This window comes from Orbicella faveolata, unplaced genomic scaffold (assembly GCF_042242905.1).
Source record: "Orbicella faveolata isolate gen_17 unplaced genomic scaffold, um_ofav_v1 contig_34, whole genome shotgun sequence".
In the NCBI taxonomy this organism is placed as follows: domain Eukaryota; kingdom Metazoa; phylum Cnidaria; class Anthozoa; order Scleractinia; family Merulinidae; genus Orbicella; species Orbicella faveolata.
In genome coordinates this window covers 21,755,001-21,775,613 of record NW_028301563.1, presented here as the reverse complement: position 1 = coordinate 21,775,613, position 20,613 = coordinate 21,755,001, and the positions used below count along the sequence as shown (strand labels likewise).

The 20,613-nt window shown below is 38.7% G+C and overlaps 1 protein-coding gene across 4 annotated transcripts in view; it reads left to right on the top strand.

Annotated features, from left to right (window-relative positions):
- Window positions 1-20,613, top strand: part of LOC110063375 (serrate RNA effector molecule homolog) — a 73,667-nt gene that overhangs the window by 39,803 nt on the left and 13,251 nt on the right. For all 4 annotated transcript variants that reach the window (XM_089270496.1, XM_089270497.1, XM_089270495.1 and 1 more), the window contains 9 exons: window positions 1,056-1,281; window positions 2,915-3,019; window positions 3,941-4,060; window positions 15,399-15,694; window positions 16,280-16,582; window positions 16,730-16,791; window positions 17,477-17,555; window positions 18,785-19,000; window positions 19,648-20,017. In XM_089270496.1, coding sequence (XP_089126622.1) covers window positions 1,056-1,281; window positions 2,915-3,019; window positions 3,941-4,060; window positions 15,399-15,694; window positions 16,280-16,582; window positions 16,730-16,791; window positions 17,477-17,555; window positions 18,785-19,000; window positions 19,648-20,017 — 1,777 coding nt within the window. The remainder of the gene's footprint in view (window positions 1-1,055; window positions 1,282-2,914; window positions 3,020-3,940; window positions 4,061-15,398; window positions 15,695-16,279; window positions 16,583-16,729; window positions 16,792-17,476; window positions 17,556-18,784; window positions 19,001-19,647; window positions 20,018-20,613) is intronic.

Below are 20,613 nucleotides of genomic sequence, written 5' to 3'. Positions count from 1 at the left end.
GGTTGGAGGCGGAATGTTTTGCCAAACAAAACACTGGATACATTTAAATCTTTCCAAGGCCTGTTGGCAGATTCACAAGAACATCATGGCTTGCAAAGCGCGATTCCAACGCTTCGATTTGCTCTCAGGTACCACTTAGATTTGCTCCGGTTCCAAAACATTCCTGCAAGACGTCACACGTATCTCGACTGTTGACAACACGTTGTCAACGCTCCTAAAATAAGCCAATCATATTTTTGAGTTGTGAGAGCAATGCATAACTCAAACTCCCTGGCTTAGGTGGTAGTCCCTCCTTTCGCGTGCTCCTAACCCCCAGGATTTTGCACAGTTTTTTTTTTCGCGCTTTTCTTTTGCGTCACACATGATGGACTAAGCGAAAGAGGGACTACTCGTAGTCTACCACGACCACGACTTGAACTGCGGCTAGAGTCTCATCCTTTATTCTGCTTGGAGTGACAACACACTTCAAAATGACCGATTTGGCAGGAATTGAATTATTGAAAACATCTCAGACTTTGGGCCCAGTGAGGTGAAGTAGTAGCGCTCTAGTAGTAGGGTCGCTGATTCCAGAGGCAGTAACATAGAGCTCAAATTCTTCTTTCCAAGTGAACCATCATTGTGCAAGTGTAGCTGGTTCACCAACAGCGTCGAACACCGGCAATCCAGGTAATCTGCTCAATCATATGGCCATCTGTGCGAGGTTTGTCCACCATTTAAACTCATTTCCACTTCAGCAGCCATTCGGCGAGTTAAATATCCTATTCTCGTCGCCAAATGTGGTGTCTTCGTCCTAATATACTAAACATCTTGGTTCATAACAACATGTTTTAATAATTTAACATCTCCAGACCACATGCTTGCTACAATATATCCCATAATAATAAAACAGTCAAATTGAACATACTGGACACTACAAGTAGCAACATTATTGGCTTCCTCTTCAGTGGGCTTAAAAACAGCCTTGACAAAAAAGGCCTAAAAGTAATGATGTGTCTGACTACATCTGGTGTGGTTAGGGTATCATGTATGTTAACACTGGTGGACTTTCCCTTCAGGAGGATGAGCAAAAAAAGAAGCGTAAACGACGTCATCGTGAACCTTATTATTATGATGCTATGGATGACGATGAAAGTGAAAGTGAGTCAGAATCTGACTCAGAACCTGAGCCTGCTCCCCCTGGGGAAGAAATGTCACCAATGGAGACTGGAAAAGAGGATGAGCTGTTGCCCCCAGGGGTAGAGGCTGAGGCACCAAGTGTAGAGGAGAATTTGCTTCCACCAGGTCAGTAGTTATGAGTGTTGAAGTTTCATGCAGAAAGGGGTTAAAAATGTGATCCTTGTGGACATGTTCTTGTCTTGCAATGAAGTTATCATCTCAGGTGAAACTGTCTATAGGAAAATACTAAAAGGGATTGTGTGAATATAACTTAGGTGTTGACAACTACCGTATTTTCCCATGTATAAGTCGACCTTTCAAGACCTAAAAATCAGTCCAAAAATTCGCCCTCGACTTATACATGGGTCAAAACTTGAGATCCAAGCGCCAGTCAAATAATTAGCATAATAATTGTCTTTCAATGTTAACAAACATGTGATAAGCGGCAGCACAGTTTACAACGTACGTTCGCTTAGCGATCTGTCTCTCCATATCAGAGCTTCAAGTTAAAATGCATCAACATTTATTCGTTAAATTTTAACCTGGATCTTGTAGACACTCACTGGCTCAATTTTGTCATAAAGAACCAATATTTTTCCTTTAAATAAAGCTGTAGTAAAGCCGCTCGGAGAAAATATCTTTCGCGCTTGGAACTTCTCTGCTTGGTAACCTGGCAGGATACGAGTGCGAGGACTTCTGTACCAGTACTTGACCGATTTCAAGGCTTGACTACCAAGTTCCCAACACACGCTTTGCACTTTGTTTATGGCGTCGTTCTGAAAGTCGTGAGCTTCTTTGGTGTTTTGCCTGTCTTATAAAGCCACTTTTAATCTCTTCGCACTTAAAAAGGCTTGTTTGAAATCCTTTCGTTTGATTTTTGTGAGCATTTTACAAAAATTATCATCGAAAAGTCTGCATGCACATGTGTTGCTAAACTGGGTAAAACGCTCGTATACGTGCCATAATAAGCTTTAAAACTGCGCATTGAAACATGCTGTGATTTGTTTACATATCTGTGGTAGCTGAAAGATAATTTTAAGAAATACAAGATAAGTTTTCCAAGAAATTCTTACCTGGAAATTAAGAAAATCTAGTTTTTGGCCTCAAATATTGGGGGTCGACTTATACACGGGATCGACTAATACACGGGTAAATACGGTAGACAGTTTTCTTGGACCTTTGTTATTCTTGACAACAGGTGGTAAAAAAAAGTCCTGCTTTGTATTTGTGCAATCAGGATATCCCTAGAATAGATCTTAAACCACATTTAGTTGCCATTGAGATCTTATCTTACAGCAAAAGTTTTCTTTTCTATATTTTTTGTTTTAATTGGGGGAGGAGAGTTCAGAAGACAGTTATTAGAAAATTGCAGAAGTGCTAGTCTTCAGAAATTACTTGGGGGAAAAAATACTCAGTTTGATGTTCTTATAAATGCTTGAACAGTTCCATGGTTCTAGGCAAAATACACAGAATTTGGTCAGTTCACCTTGTTGTTTATGGAGTACAAGATAGGAATGTACCATGATTTATAATGTATGAACTGTGGAGCCATTGATTAATAGAAGTTGTCCTGTCACAAATCGAAAATTTTGGCCGTTCAAAATAAATTCATTTAAAGCTGTGGAGCCTAACAGAACACTTAATTGTCCCCATGGGAAGTTTTGTTCCCAGATCAGGTTAACCAACAAAACCCACTGTTTCTTATTTAAGTGTAGAGCTCATTAGCACACTTGTTATTTGGTTATTCATGTACTTGTAGGAGTGGATGACCCAAAAACATGTCAAGTTGAAACCAGTGTTCAGCTTCCAACAAGCTCATCAAGTGCTGAAAAGCAGTCCATGTCATCAACAGAAGAAAAACCAGGCCAGTAAACATTCCATTGTGATTTTCAACAAGGAGAGTGCAGTGTTGTGTGCTTTGATATGTTGTATGATGAAATCAAATGCTATTGTGCATGACTTTCTTAGCTCCTAAAGCCATCACCCTGCATTATAAACTGAGCCATTTGACAGCAAAAATCCAGCAGTATCACCCACTTGTAAAGGACACTTAAATTCACTTACAAGAAGAGGTGGTACATTTTCTTAATGCATAACCACATGATGATAGGTCATTTCCGAGTTACCTTTTACCCGGGGGGGGGGGGGGGGAGGGGTACTCCCAGAAAAATTTGGTGGGGGTGTGCGGCCCTCTTCCCAAAACCCCTACCCTATTTACGACCAAAATCTGCGATATTCCCTACCGTATTTATGACCTGACCAAAAATTTGAAACACTATTTATGACCTGACCCTGAAATCAAAACCCTGTTTCAGGCCTGCATTATAATTAGTTCCCTACTTCAGACCAATGTTAAATTACAGTAAACATAATTTGTGAAGGACTTTTGTTGATTTTCCTTTCGATAATGATGAAAAAATGGTCAAAATCAGCTAAAATTAATACCCTATTTATGACCAAAACGGCTGAAAAACCATACCCTTTGGGGCCGCACATACCTATGTAGCCCATATCAGGGAGTAACCCCCCTCCCCCCCTCATCCTCCCCCCCCCCCCGGGCCTTGTACCTCTCTTTCAAAACGAGTCCTCATTCAAAACATTTTATATGAAAATGAGTATGATTTTGCATGAAAACAAACCTGTAGGGGGAACACATTTCCATATTACTGGTTTCGCACGAATACTTGTTTTGACACAGAGGCAAAAGACAACTCAGAAATGGCTTATTATGTACATGATCGATAGTTGATGGTGTTCTCACTGTAAATGTAAATAAAATATTTAGATTCCTGTGAGCCCTCAGTTGATTCTAGTCAGCCAGAGACCAGCACAAGTAGTAATGGTGCAAAGACAGAAGAAGAATCACTTGCTGTGGTTGAAAGCAGCAGAAAACCAGAAATGTCAGGTAATACAAGGAAGTTGTGACAGAAACCTGGGTGGAGTAATGTTTAATCCCCAGTGCTGGTGTCAAATGTTAAATTTCTTTGCTTTATATAACAATTTAGGCAAACAGGTTATGTGTCAAGGTATCAGTATACCCCAAATGACCATCATTCGCAGTGTTTCAGCCAGAAAATTTTACTTGAGGGCCAAAGTGGCCCCTGAAGATCTTTTTTAGGGGCCAATTTTTTTTAGGAAAGGGGCCAATAAACTGAAAGCTGCAGAAGGAAAAAGTGCATCAGGGTACCAAGGAAAATAGAGCAGTTTAATAGGATCTATGATAAAATTTAATAGTAAGTGCTTTTTGAAGGGTTTCTACTCAACAAAGTTTCTTTTGAATCAAATACTAGTACGAAGGATCCGAGAACAATCCTTAGGCCAATATGACGTGGTCAATGATCAAGGGTTTGCAATGCATTATAGGGCAATTTCAAACATGGTCAGCCATTTAGAAGTGTTCTGATATGAGAGAATCAATACAGCAAAGCAAAAGGACGGATTGACTTCTTTTCTTATGTTGAATGTTTTAGAAACAAAGATCTTTCAATATGATTTTCTAGAAGGACATAATGTGTGACAAAATAACTGTTATTGATCGTCAACACAGAGAAATGTAGTCGCCATTATGCCGTATTATGGCGATTAAACCAGAATTTTTTGGTTGCCAAGGATGAAATGCTTGTTCACCGCGCGGCCGTATATATTGGTTGAACTGACATGTGGGTAATTCTAAAATGTACATTTAACTTTTGCACTAAAGAGGGACAAGTGGCACTACTTAGTACCTGACATTACATGACATAAAAAACCGCGTGGAAACATAGTATACAACACTTACGATGCTAGAACGCATGCCTCTTACCTGTTGGGTTCTACCATAAGGAAAACTACTCAACATTTGTGTGTTTGCGTGTATGCAATGTATCCTCCACCTAATGTATAGAAGACACGAACGCTAACTAATCTGCGCATGCATTTAGAGCAAATTGGTTTTATTCTTAAGAGAATAGTACCACAAGGAGAGCAAGGGGTTACTTGAAACAAATGTATAGCTTTGCGATGTTTACTCCCAACTGACATAGATATAACACATCTTACGTAGGGTACACGTGTACCTTTCCCAGCTCACTCCCACCATTTCCTTGTCGCTAGACTAATTAATTAATTGAGATTAATTAATTAAACAAACATTAAAGTTTACACCTCAGTGCATTAATGCTTAGTGACTTAGTGACTTAGTGACTTAGTGACTTAGTGACTTAGTGCCTTAGTGCCTTAACGGCTTAGCGGCTTAGCGGCTTAGCGGCTTAGCGGCTTAGCGACTTAGCGACTTACTGCCTTATTGCGGTAGTGCGTTAGTGCCGTAGTGCCGTAGTGCCGTGGTGCTGTGGTGCCTTAGTGCCGTAGTGCCGTAGTGCCGTAGTGCTGTAGTGCCTTTGTGCCGTAGTGCCGTAGTGCCTTAGTGCCGTAGTGCCTTAGTGCCGTAGTGCCGTAGTGCCTTAGTGCCGTAGTGCCTTAGTGTCGTAGTGCCTTAGTGTCGTAGTGCCTTAGGGCTTAGTGCCTTAGTGTCGTAGTGCCTTAGTGTCGTAGTGCCTTAGGGCTTAGTGCCTTATGGCTTTAGTGCCTTATGGCTTTAGTGCCTTAGTGTCTTCATGCCTTCGTGTCTTCATGCCTTCGTGCCTTAGCGCCTTTGTACTTTAGTGCCTTAGCGCTTAGCGCCTTAGTGGCAGGCAGCCCCCAAAACCATCTCGGTAGTGCATTCTGCACTAAAAAACGGTATCAGGACATTTTGATTACTTGTATAGTTTGTTAAACTTTGAGACTTGATAAAACATGCATTCTCTTCACTAAAATAGTCATAACTTTTGAAAGAAGCAAAAACTATTAATTCCCTGCCACCGCTTTGTTGCCTGATGATCAGGCAGCATTTCTCCAAATTTGAGCAAAAAATGTTAAAAACTCCCTGGAAATGAACTCAAAAGGTGTGCTTCACTCTCTGAAATTTTTGTTTTGAGATACAAAGGAAAATATACCTTGGGTCGTTCTTCTGGTGTAATGAGATAAGAAAGTTTTACGGCACAAGCAGTAAAATGCAGTTAATGGTGCGTGACATGCAAACCTCAGAAACATTTAGTTATTGTATTTAACTATGTTAGAACACTGAAAAAAAACAGTATGTTTGTCACCTGCAGAGATTGAGTGAGATCCTTGATGCTTTATTGTGTTAAGTGTTGCAAAAGACAGAATCGCTGACTGCAATTTTAGTATTTTCAGTTGCGAAAGATTGTGTAGTCTTATCACAATATGATCTGCATCATGGCAGTTTTCTATTGGTTACACCCATAGACATGTCTAGCTATGAAAGCACCATTATTCAGGGTAAAAGCACTTCCCTTCAGTGGGATGCTGTACTCAGTAAGCTTTGTTCAAAAGTAAAGAAAATTCCTACCCTCCCTCCCTGTGTGGGGGACGTATTTGTTTGTCAATAAACCTGGGGGTCACCTCCTTCGGTTTTGGCAGTTAAGTCTTCGGGTAGCGACTTCCCCCAAGCTTTGGGCAGTGATTTGCCCCTTTCATTTGTGCACCTGCTAATGATCTTGTCTGATCCGGTGCTGGCTTCCTCAGCGCCGAGGAGATAAGTGAGGCTTTTAAGGTCATGCATTCAAATTTGACCTGCCAATACTCTTGTCCATTTCCAGTGCGGGGTAGTGCTGGTGATAGGTGAGGCTTGAAAGGTTAACGTAAATCAAAGTTATTGTAATCAAGTTGACCTGCTGTTATTCTTGTCTGTTTCCAGTGTGGTAGTGCTGGTGACAAGTGAGGCTTTTATAGGTTACACAAATCAAAGTCACTTCCCATGCCAACCCGCAAGGTTGTGTCCCCCTACATTACGCCAAATGATGCGTGGCTTTTTTTATTTAATGATATATGTGCTATAATAATAATGGGCTACAATAACACACAAAAGTGAACTCTCACGGAATAGGGACATTTATTACACAAAACATGTGAAAATAATAATGCGTTGATCGATAAAGTGAAGGCTCATTTTTAAAGTTGTGGATACCCGAAGTGTAGAAACATGTTTGTTGCACGGACTCCAATATGCAAATGTGTCACTCACTCTCTCAGGTGTAGACACTGTTCGTAATTATTTGGCCCGAACAAGAGTGCCCAAGCTCGACGCCATTTTGGAATAGTAACCAAGCCCAACACCATATTGGAATAGTAACCGAGCCCAGTGTCATACAGGAATAGTAACCACACAGGGAGTCCTCACATCCATTTAGAATATGAATAAAAGATTAACCTACCTTTATCACACGTGTTTTGTGTTGGCCATTATGAATTTTTAGACAGAAATTTTTACAGAAATTACAGAAGTCTGGGATGGGCGGGAAAATTCGCAAATTCCCGGAAGATCCGATTGCTCACTGAGGATAATAAAGTGACAAGGTTGATTTCTTCGAGCTCCAAGTGGGCTCTGAGCAAATCCCTTAATTTCGGTTTCAGACCTCACACTAGCATACAGCACGCGTGTTAAAAATTCAAAATGGCCACCATAAAACACAAAACATGTGAGACAAAGGTGGGTTAATCTTTTATTCATAATCTTAACAGATGTGAGGGCTCCCCGTGTAACCGTGCAGTCAGTGCTAGCCTCGCTATCATGTTTGCATGATTACTACTCAATGCATGCGTTGAGCCAGCCCGAATGATGATTTTGTAGCTTTTACATGACCATTAATATTAGGTCTTTCGCTAAATTGAAGTGGAGTTGACTTGGAATGTTCGAATTAGTACTATGGCCAACTGGAAGGCTGAATTTCACGATCATTTGACTTGTCCAGGCATTAAAAATGACCAGCAGATGTGCATTTGTTTGCTGGAAAGTGACCCGAAAATGAGTATATCTCATGCTAATGTGGTAAGCTTTGATGAGAACATGTCTTATTCGTCAACCTTAATGAACTTATATGAGCGAAATGAACAATTTTTAATGAATGAAACAGCTATTGAAAACAGGACAAACATAGGCACCATTATATGATATTGTAATTTCATTTTTATAATTTAGTAACATCTAAACCTGAGGCCAGCCAAAATATTGTTTTAAATATAAGCTAAGCTTATGACGTTGTGTCAGCTTTGCAGTAGCAGTAGTCTTTGGCTTATTATCATTTTACTTTTCAAGTTTGGCTGATTAGATCTCCTGTGAGATCCAACATTCAATCAAGCAGGACCTTCATTGACAGCTCAGCAGTTTATAGCACTTAAGTCTTCCATGTTGAGTAGTCCACGTTCAACTGACATGGATTTAAGTTTAGGTGAAAGTTGAGTTCCCTATACTTGTCTTGTTTATTTTGGTACATTGATCTGAACTCTGAATGGGATGTGAAATGCACATAAACTTGGAAAAAATTCGCAAATACTTGATTTTGACAAGCTTAAATGATTTTTACCCTGTCTTTTGTTTACACTTTTGCTTCCTGATTGAAAAGATAACAAAGGGAAAGACAACCTCGTTCCCAGGGTTTCTCATCTTACCGTCCCCTGGAGCGAGCGAAGAGAGACCCTGGTTGGGTCTGGTCACGTGTCTCCTGGAATCTGGGAGATGACAATTAAATTATTGAAGGGATGGGCGGCTTAGTAGGAATTTTGTCTATACTTAGCCCATGGGAGTGCAGGATGTGTTGTCACCAAAGTAATCCGTACCAAGAACGATATGATGTTCTGCAGCAATGTCCAGCGGTAATATTCCGCAAACGCCAAGGAAAACTTATCCATCATCTGATAGCGGAAATCTAAGTCGCTGAAGGTTGTATGGTTCAGTGAAGGACGTTACATATTGTAAAAATCTCCTCAAGAAGGTGAATGGAGAATTGCACACCACAGCTGAGGCTGTGTATGGAAGATGTTTGACTCATCTTTACCTCAGAATGAAGTGTAGGTCTTGTTACCGGCGATAAAATAATTTTAGAGAATTCAGGGCCTTTTAATTGATTACTGAAAGCCAAAGTCACTTCGAAAGGAGTGAAATGGTGAAAATTTATTGAAGTTTCACTGCGCCATCGGCACCCCGAACTTTGCGGAGCGCGAAGGATAATACAACGAACTTGTCGTGGTATGCATTTAGCCGTCGTTGCTGATAAAATGGATTTATCTTCGAGTGAAAGGAGGCTAGAAAAAGAAAAATATAATTTTTATTGTGTCGTTAATAAATTAGTGTACGTGGTGCCAACGGTTCGAGAGAATTGTGCACATTTTCATTCAATCTCTCGACCTTTCTTTGCTTCAAGCATGTTTCTGAGGGGCACTTTTTATGCTGTGTTATTAGAAGAAATGGAAATTATAAGTAGAGCAGAGTCGCTTGATTATGTTACAGCATATTTTTAGAGGTCATAGGTCTGCATGGCTTCCGCTGTTTACTGCACTTCTCAGAGTTTGACACCTCTGTAATTTGCCATGCCGTGCTTATACTTTGTTTAGGTTCGTTTCTATTGCAAGATATGTTTTTAGGCTCTAAGTATTGGCTCTCCAGGGACAAAGATTAAAATATTCCGTGAACATATTGCTTGCTTGCATTCTATATTGTGACGCCGCAAGTGACGCCGGGCCCAGCTATTTGACTAGAAGTGTTTGCAAGCACAGTGTGTTGCACAAATATCATATTTATCTTCGTCCAGCTTTTCTTCAGAGACTGCCGTAGCTTTACTTTGAGAAAGCTATACGTTTTCCGAGGGACGTTGTTATGTTTTTTGCATCAATTTGATCGAGCCCATCCAAAAGAGAAAACAATTACTACGGGATGAAATTGCGCTGCTCGATGTCCACAGTTGAAATATGACTGACTTTCCATACATCCAGTGGGTAAGACGGCAACACTGAAAACCACGACCACTAAATTGCCACGAGACAGACTTGCTTAACCTTTAGGTAAACCTTGGAACAGATATTATTTGAAATTTCAGCCTGAAAGCTAAGTATTGATAAACACCGCGGGTAATGTGGCGGTCGCAGTGCACGACAAAGCTCAACGCGACAAACTTCTGATTACAGAGGACCCCTCCCTGATGTTCTCAATTGTCAAAGTTTCACGTGGCCAGACCCAACCAGGGTCTCTCTTCGCTCACTCCAGGGGACGGTAAGATGAGAGACCCTGGGAATGAGGTTGAGGGAAAGAAACCCCCTGTGAGCTTGTTGGAACACATATTTATGGCTTGACAAAGTTTTTGGATCAACACTGAAAATGCTTGCAAAAGAGGCTACTTATTTTGATGTATTTTACATGCAATATATACAGAGACAAGTGGTCCCACTTTGGAAAAGAAGTGCTGTCTTGTAAGAAACCTTACCTATAGCCTTGAGTGAAATGCAATGAAAAAGGTCTGTAAGCTCCTACAACTTGAATACATGAAGTTTTTGGTAGGAGTGTCCTCTGTGACCCACAAACCCTTAACCTTTACCACTCCATGTTCAGCTGCAATTTTGCCACCCTAGCTATTCTGGACGTATGTGTTTGTACTATGTGTACAACAAAAGCCAGCAAAAAAGCCTACGTTTGTGAGATGAGTGCAACCTTGCATGGTATGAACCCGGCTTGTTTTAACAGACTTTAATAATACACCAATAATTGCAAGTTCATCAACATGTTTCATCTCTAGATTACTTAATCCATAAGTTTGGCCATAGGTCTTCTTTGATACCTTAACAATAGAGCTTGTATCAATCACAAAGGAGTCTCAAATGTTGGCTCCAGCAGGAAATATCCTGTGCAAGATCTGAATTCCACTGCTTGTGCGCCGAGGTTAGTGTAGAAAATAATTTTCGCTTCGTTTCTTCTTTTCAATTTTTAAAATGCCTTAGCTTAGAGATGCCGTAGGCAACAAAAGAGTGTACTCGTACATACATACATACATACATATACATACATACTTTATTGGAACTCCCTTTAACAGGGCTTTTCAGTCACAATAAACTAACTATTAAAAAATACTAGAAATTAAAACAAAAAAAAAACTTATTTACAATAAACAACATAAAGGAAACCCACAAGATACTGATTGAGTTGAGATGTTACCATTACTGCTTCGAATGGTGAAAGCGCCAAGGAAGTAATTTTTAGAGAATGTAAAATGTCTTCCTCGTCCAGTGTAAGCAACCTCTCCTGCTCAGAGCAGGAACTTTTGTCACTAGCCAGGTAACACATCAGCCCAATTCTGATCAACTGTTTTTGAAATTTTCTGCCCTGGCTTTATCCTCTCTGGTGCTTTCTTCACACTTGCAAATGGACACAAACTTTTGCGTTTCTTTGATGACATATTTAAGCCCAAATCAACAATCTACACGCGAAGAAAACTCATAACAGCTAGTTGACTACCAAACACAAATGTTTGACAATCCTACTACGCGGCATTCTGTCACACAATGTTTTAATGTGACAACCCGTTGACAGCTATCAGTTAGAGGTAATTATTGCAAAGAATGCTTAGAATCAATCTTTTTTCATAGAAATTGTGTTAAATGAAAGATTGCAGTAAGATCTATCTGAAAATGCAAAAAAGTGGTCAATTTTGGGGTATACTGATACCTTAAAAACATATTTTAGTAGATTTGGTAGTAACCTTTGTGGTTTTATACATTTAATTAAGGTATCATGATAGGTGAATTCTTATGAAAAATGCGGAAAATATATTTTTGCTCTTCAAATTGAGAACACTGAGATAACAATTATCTCAGTCTTCTCAATTTGAACAGCCAAAAAAATATTTTTTGCCTTTTTTCGTAAGAATTCACCTTTTTGCAAAATAATTATTTGGTGAAAGAATGGCAAGAAAAGCTTTTTTACTTTTTAAAGTGCATATGATATGAAAAATAATTTCTGCTTATTTGAAAGGCCTTTCAAAATACAGAAGAATGGCATTTTTCTTTTTGAAATATCTTTTTTCGTTTTAGAGATATTGACACTTTCCTATTATGCAAATTAGATCAGCGATGATGTCATATTGTTTGTAACTAAAAAGTGGTAAAATGCTGAATAAACAATATCTCTGGAAAAATTGACGCAGTGTCCATTTTGGTTCTTTTGTGAAGCACATTGGTGGTGCCAAGTTTCAAGAACACTGCTTCAATATTTCCAGAGATATCATTTATTCAGTATTTTACCACTTTTTTTCTGTCAGTGCAGAAGGGATTTTTAACACCTAATCATACCAATCTCATAAAAGGTTTTCGTCTTTTTCTCAGTAAAATAAAACTGCATGTAAGGATGAACATTTTTAGTTTATTTACAGGCATCTTCCAATAGAATTGGCAGGTATGTTCCAGGATACCTCCTTCGAAAAAGTGTGTCAGACTTTGTTTAATTTCGTTTCCGTTTCAAAGTTATGGCCTCTTTAGTAGAAGGAAACGTCTGCGTTGAAAATATCAAACTTTAGGAGGGTGTAGGAAAAAAACCAACCCACATCTGGAAAATCGCAGACAGACTTTTTGAGGGTAATGTGTGAGAAAACATTTCCGATGTTAATCGTGCTGCTCTGATAATTCAAACGCGGATGCAAACCAGTTTAAGTGAAGCAGCGTTTCTGTGTATTTCTTTGAATTTCACTGCGACAATACCTTTTTATAAAATTTCAAAGATTTAATTGTATTCTTTAACTATTAAGCTTTCAGAAAATGTATAGGTTGATGGGGTTTTCTTTCAAAGTGCCAGTGTAAGAGCACAATTTCCAAACACTGTCAACCCACCTACCAAGATACCTTAATGGGTTCCCAAATTTGTGAGACAACTTGACTGGAGACTAAATTAATTATATTCCATCTAAGGAATAGTCAAAATATGCCTGTCTTGCACTCAGTTGGGTTCAGATTTTTTGGGGGTACAAGTTTGTTTTTGTTTCTAAAGTCCTGTAGAGTTGTTTTGTTGTTGGTTGTGGAATATTTCTGTCAACGAGTTTTTTCTTCAAGGTTTAGATTTGTGTTATCTTCACAAGGTTCAGAATTAGTGTAGGTAATATGGGTGATTCCAGAAAATATCCATACCTATACCATGGGCAACTTTTTGGGATTCCAAGGGTAAGGGGGGTTCTTTGAACTGGAAATCCAAAGGCATGGGGGGGTACTTATGATTGCAATTCCAAGGGCATTAGGGGGTTTTCTAGAGGGACAGACAAGAGTGTGAAAGTACAAATGAAATGATGACACTGCTGACTACTGTAGAGATACAAGACAAGCATTAATCGATCACACGTGATCATGTTCATTTACAGAAGAAAAGCGATAAAACCTAGGAAGTGCATTGGGCTCCAGAGACCTTAAAGTTGATGAATTTTTTTGTCAGAAAATCATTTGTGACGAACGCCAACCCGTTGACCTGCCATGTTTATTTACTATGTGCCAGCGATACATATTCATAAAGAAACCACTCTAATGGCGTCTGAACAAGTGAATATCATTCATAATTGTTAGTTTTGAAACGCCGATCACTTATCAATTTCCTATGCAACTTCCTAAAGCTTTCATAAAATCGTGATTTTCACACGTATGTAATAGTCCTAGGAATTTTGCCGCTGGGAAGTTGTCTTTATTGTGGGCGCCATGTTTCTCACAATGCCCTAGTTTTTTCACGTAACATAGGCAATAAAAGATGACGCACAACCTCTTTTAGTCAGAGATTGTTAGTGAAGTTACACTGCTACCATGCTACGATCAGAGGATCCAAGTTGCCGCTATTTCAAGTGTATTTTGCTGTCTCTCTGCTACCTTTTGGTGTGAGTTGTCAACCAAAGTATGTAAGTTCTTATTGTTGTAGTTCTTTTCTAAGTCACGAATTGTTAGTCTTTTCTTTATCACGAAAAGGTGTCATTTAGTTTATCTAGGTTTTGTTGAAATTGCTTTCTCAACTCTACTATTGCTAAGGCTCATTGTCAAGTTGCCGTATTAGTCCAATTGTCATATGATTACCAAATTGTGATTCTTTCACGCTATATTTAGCTATTTTGCAAGATAGCCGTTGATATTTTCGTTTGTTACGACAAGAGTCGTTATCGTCTCAGTTTTATTAGTTTCAAGTATCAATTGTCACGTCTATTTGTTTCACGCTGTGATCTTGTTAATTTATTATGATTGTTCTATCCTGTTAGATTTGTATTTTATGCCTTATCTAAGTAGGACATGTTCTTAACTATCGCTTTTCAGTTCGAACCTACTACATCTACTTGTACAGCTACTACTCCTATTCATATCTGCTACCACTAGCGATCTACTGGTTTTCACTATTTCCACTACCTATTGTGAAATAGATCTATGGACTTGATCTGTCATTAAATCAGTTTGAATCTACCAAGTGGAGTTCAAATATCTCGCACCACGCTACCCCTGTAGTTGTTTAAGATTTGAGTAAAGGCAACCTCTAGAATCTTTGCAATTACAATAATATTTATTTATTTATTTAATTGTTTATTATGATTTATTGACCACTACCAAGAATAAAACTAAGCCATATGGACGATCTATAAAGGAGTCTAAACCGCATATAAAAACAGACCACCAAAAGGGAAGAAAAATACATAAAAATAAAATACAAAATACAAAATCCCCTCACCCCCTCACATTTAACTATGACATTAAGACTTTTCTATATCAAAGGTAAATTAGGCAGGATTTGCCCAGCGATGGTCTAATTTCCATAGTAATTAACCCACAAAATAATGGAAATTTTTATTCCGTCACTAGTTTAGTCAAAAACTAGTTGCAAAATTTCAACTGGAGAGGAAGAAGTTTTAGTCGCCGAACATTTAGTCTTGAATGTATGCAATCATGTTGGTGGCAATTTCAAGCCCTGTAGACAGTTGGTAAACTTCTTGGAAGATATAATATTTAAGTGTAAAATCTCAAAATCTCTTTCCTTGGAATTCGTAGGAAGTCAAACTAGGAATCCAGGTGGTTGAAGTAAAAAATGGAAATCTGGAAGGGACAGGGGGGTAACAGTTTTGGAATTCGGAGGCCATGGGGGTAGAGCATTTTGGAATTTTCAAATGCAAGGTTGGGGGGTTAAAATGTTCATGCTGCCTGTGGTAGGGTATGGATATTTTCTGCAATCACCCATATTGTATGAATGTGGGTGCTATTAGGATTACCTCTATGAGTGATATCAGAAAAATAATTTTCACCACATTGCCCGAGTCTTGCAAGTGCAATGTAGGGAGAATTTTCAAGGCTAGTTTAGATGCTTGAAAGTATACTTTGTCTGATTAAAGTAAGTCATAAAGTTTTCTTGATATCTCTCTATACTCTTTCAACAGATGATACAGCTGCAGATTCAACTCAAGGTCCACACAAAAAAGAAACCAAGCAAACTTTCCAGGCTGAAACAAGTAGCAGAGAGCAGGCAGAAAGCAGCTCTTCACTCCCAGAAAAAGATGCAGACCAAGTTGGTAGTACTGATAATGGCATCACTGGAGTGAAGAGAGATGAAGATGTTGAGATGCTTCCAGAATCAAGCAGCAGTGAGGCACAAGGGAAGGAGGTATTGCCTATGGAGGCTAAACCTTCAAGTGCATCTCCTCTCCAAGCTGAACAAGCTGAACCAGTTGAACAGGTAAGACTGGTGCTATACCAGATGCTATCACGAGAAACAGGCAGTCAGTATTTAACTTGTTTATTATATGGCAAGGTAGTCTTGAGGTAAACCTGAGCCTTGATTGTTTGTTTTCTTGGTCATGATTTTGCCATATGGACCATTTCCATGGGAACAGTCTCATACATGGGAACAGTCTTATACTGTGTATTTTTTGTGTTATGCCATATATAATAAATTACTTACAGGTACTAACTTAACTAGAGCCATACTAAGAAACTGGCCCTTAGGTGTTTTTGTATGGACCTTGCTAGGCTCTGTCCGTACTGCCATAACCTCAGGCCAATATTCCTCAGTATGGGCCTGGCGTCTTATGTAGTTTAGTAAGAGGTTAGTCCTAATCAATAACGAGCAAAGGACTAAGTGTTCAAAAGGTTTTACATTGGTAAGGCCGAATACCATTTCTAAATAACAACAGATTCATGTTGAGGAAAATAATTCCATTAGCATCTATCATTTTATGGAAAGTTCTTGATACACAACCACTGTTTTGCATCAGGAATCTCCTGCTGAATAACATAATAATTTATGTAAATCTTGTTTCAGATGGCGTCACAAGTTGATCCAGTCAAGGTAGAAAAAACAGTAGAAGACTCAAACAAAATTTCAGAGAAGAGGGAAGTTGTTGAAGAAACAAGCCCCATTAAGGAATCGTCAAAAGACGGCAAAGAAAATGCAGTTGAGGAAAAGGAGAAAGATACAACAGAAGATGGGGAGGAAGGGGAAGAAATTGATGGTGATGAAGGAAATCAGCTTTCCATCACAGCAGGACCACGGGCACTGCACAAAACATTCTCTCTGTTCATGAGGAGTATTCCTCCAAACATATCAAAAGCTGACATTGCAGCTGTAAGTATTTATCCTTTTTATCTTGACACTAATCTATAGGATTATATACCGGTACTGGTTAACTTTTGGCTGTGGAAATGCTTTAGTTGTAGCTCTCATGTAATTGATTTGCTGGACATCTTAGCAATGGAAGTGTTTTTGTTGTAGGTGTGTAAAAGATTCGCTGGATATCTTCGAGTTGCTCTCTCAGATCCCAGTCCTGACAGAAAGTAAGTTAAACATGATGACTGGGCTCAAACTTCACTGTTTAGTCCAGTGGCAAATATTTGAACAATACCAAGATGAAGGGGGTTATCACTAAACAGGTATATTTTTTGTGTGTTTCTTCTCCCATACTAATAGCCTGTTCCAGGTGTTCAGTTAGCTGGTAGTCAAGTCTGGATTGGCTAGTTCATTGCTTTTATCAAACTAACCTACTTGGTTGAAGTAACAAATTGTACCAAAACTTAAACAAAAACTCACAAAATAATGGCCCGAAAAAATATGTTTCACAATGATTTCTCTAATATTACTGCTATCCCAAGTGTTTCAAATGAATGCAATCAAAGCAATCATCAACATTGTGGTAAAATACAGAATGTTACAACATTGAATCAAAGTAACCCAGTCCACTAGCCTTGCCTTGTGTACTTGTTTTCCATGATCTCAACAAGACAGGTTCTTTTACTGAGCTTGGGGTATGCTTAAACTTGTATGCACTCAGCCAGGTTAAATAAGAAATACACGGAGTACTTATTAGCAGTGTTGTCTGATTGTAATCAATGATGGATTGTTTGTGACAATCCAGTTATTCCTGATAATCAATTATGAAATGTCAATTCCAACACTATTAGAAAGTTCATATGGAGGCGTGCTGCTGTGTGATTGTGCTTATTTTCACTTTATTATTTGTAGATTCTTCAGACGAGGATGGATCACTTTTGATCGAAGTGTAAACATAAAAGAAATTTGCTGGGATTTGAATAACATTCGGGTTAGTGGAATACCATGTCATTTACAAAGCCAAGTACAGCAGTGTAATTATTATAATTATACTTGAAAATAACATTGTTCCCATTCTTAAGTCAGTGCTCCTCTGTCTTGCTATTAAAATTGATATTCATTTTATAAGTCACTAGTTTGTCACCTTACCACTTATTATTTTCTTTTAAGTCAACCTCGATAGTTGACTTAACAGCCAATGGATGGTTGACTTTACAACCAATGCTCTAAACTAGATTTCGTTTCTTGTTGTCTCAGGGGCAGCCACAGGATGTAGTTAAGTTGCCCTAAGAATATTTACTTGGGTTGCTCATCCCCTTTAATCAATCAGTCTAAAAAGGGGGGCGGGGTTGATAAAGGCTATGGATTCAACATTTAAGTTGTAACCAAACAGGATTTAACATGTATTCTCTTTCAATAGTTGTTTGAACTGCTGAAAAGTGACAAGTTATAATGCAAAAAATAGCAGTTGTCGCAACCAACATCGTTTTCACTGCTCTTGGCTTGAAAGAAGCCCCATCTCTTACATTCCTGTTAATTTATTATGATTATGATTATGATTATGATTATGATTATGATTATGATTATGATTATTATTTCTATTATCATATTATGATAATAATGAAAGTCTGCCATTTACATATAGACCTTAACCGGGTGTATGTCCACTAATTATAGAAAGTCGATGATGGCATGAGCTTGTGAATAAGTATTTTAGGATCTCATGATATTTTGTTTTCATCAAAATTTTAGTCTACAATAGTGGGATGTGTGAAGATTTGTAAATAGGTTTTCTGAGGAGATTCTAATAAAGTTCTTGTTATTGTTATTATTATTATTATTATTGTTGTTGTTGTTGTTATTTTGATATCTTTCTTATGGTCAAACATTTAAGTTTGTCAGTTTAGGTTGTTATTAGTCAGGATCAGTGAACTTCAGTTTGAAGCAGGCAACGAATAATATACTGCTGGCGGCAAAATAGCGAGCTGCTGTCAGCTACAATACTGGCACATTTTGAACCCTGTTCTCGCAAAATATGTGCTATTTTGGGGGTTGTCCAGTATGCATCATTTAAGTCTTGAAGGTTAAGATTCAAGTTATGGCTTGGACAAGTAAAATAAGGTTTACTATTGGTATGGTGGTTCAAGTGGTGTTTCATTTCAATTTGGTAGTTTTAGTGATGGAATGCAAACTTGGTTTAAATATTTTCACTCAATTAAGGTGAAAGATGTCGAGTTGAGCCCAGTAGTGAACAGGGATCTTTCTCGTCGAGTTCGAGCAGTTGCTGGTGCTGCTACAACAAAACAAGTCATTCGTGATGACATCAAACTAGCAGCCAGGCTCATCCGCATACTGGACAAGCGATCTACACTGTATGAGAAAGAGAGCAAGGAGGAGACTGAGGCGAGAAAGAAAGCCGAGAAAGAAGCTGCTGAGGTATAAGCTGCATGAGTCTATAATATATACGTTTTATCGAATTTCAGCCGACATTTCAGTAGAAAGGCGTATTTACCGCCGACTGTCATTACTTGACATTCAGTGTCAGCTGACGCGTTGGCGGATCAAATTCTCACCCTTTGGCTTTATTGAAAAACTCACCAAAAAGCAAACGAGCTGGGTCTTAGTTTGGAGTTTGCACATTTGGCACCAAGTGTGGTATAATATTACTTCCACTGCCTTGGTTGACATAAAATCATGTGCTAAATGGAACGTGCTTTGCAACTCACGGTCGAAACATTTACTGTAATGCCGGCTGTGTTACTAAACTGCACGAACAACTTACTAAGAAATGCACAACTTCACTTGTAGTTTCTGTTTTCTTTTATTGAGAAAATCACAATGTGTTCTTTGTGTAGCTAGGGAACTACATAGCAGTAGATTTCAGTAGCAGTTGCCGTCTATGCATCAAACTAAGTATAGGCCAGTATACAGAGGATATCCCAGGTATTAAACATGTCTGCCTGTCGTTTGTGTTGTTTGGTTTATTGATCTTATATGGTGATTAGTCATTGATTGTTACAAGAACGATTCCAAGTAATAATCTTCCAGTTAGTTGAGCGATCGTGCATTATTTTGTTCTACAGAGGACAGAGGAGGGTGAAGAATGTGAAGCTAAACCTGTTGATGATTCTGAAATACCCAACCTTCCAAGTGAAAACCCTATTTTAGCCTCACTTTCAGAAGATGCAACTGAGGAGGAAGAAGGCGAGGAGATGGAACTGATGGGAACAGCCTCGCCACATCAGGGGGAGCCTGGGGAGAAACTTGAGGTAGATTTATCACGTGACAACAGCCTATTGCGGGTATTGGATCGTTTGATTTTATACCTGAGGGTGGTTCATTCTCTGGATTATTACAACGGCTCTGACTATCCTTATGAAGATGAAATGCCTAACAGATGTGGCATTATCCATGTGCGAGGAACAACTCCTGACAAGTGCACATTGACTGAAGGTACAGGGTTTAGATTGTTTTCTGTTTTGCATTGAAAATGTTGCTTGCATTAGCGAATTTTGTGCTAATTTTTTGTCCTTTCTAGTCCTTACTGCTGTCCTTTCATGCATTCTTTCTATTAGAATTCTGAATTTTTTACATTGCACACCATCAATTTCCACTCGTTTAAGCTCTTTGTTGAGCTTTGCAACTAATGGCTTCAAATGCTCTTTTAAGGCATAAGCTCTGTCAAAAGGATGGCAACATTCTCAATGTAACAGACCCACTTATGCAAAACATGACAAGATAGGTTGCCTAGCTTCGTTGACAGGTTTCCCATATTGTAAATAAAAATGCTGAGTTACATGTGCTAATTTTTCAAAGTCAGGGAATTTTTCCACACGTAGAGAGTCCTTTTATTACAATTGTATAATACTTGTCTTAACTTACCATCAACTGTTACATTCAACTGCTTTCATGTTCTCAATGACTTTTGCACAATACAGTTGAACCCTACTATCTACAACTCTCATGGTTCAAAATAGCTGATGACTGCACAAGCCTATTCAAGGGAAAATGTTCAGAGTTTGAGATAGCTGGGAGTTAAAGATAGCAAG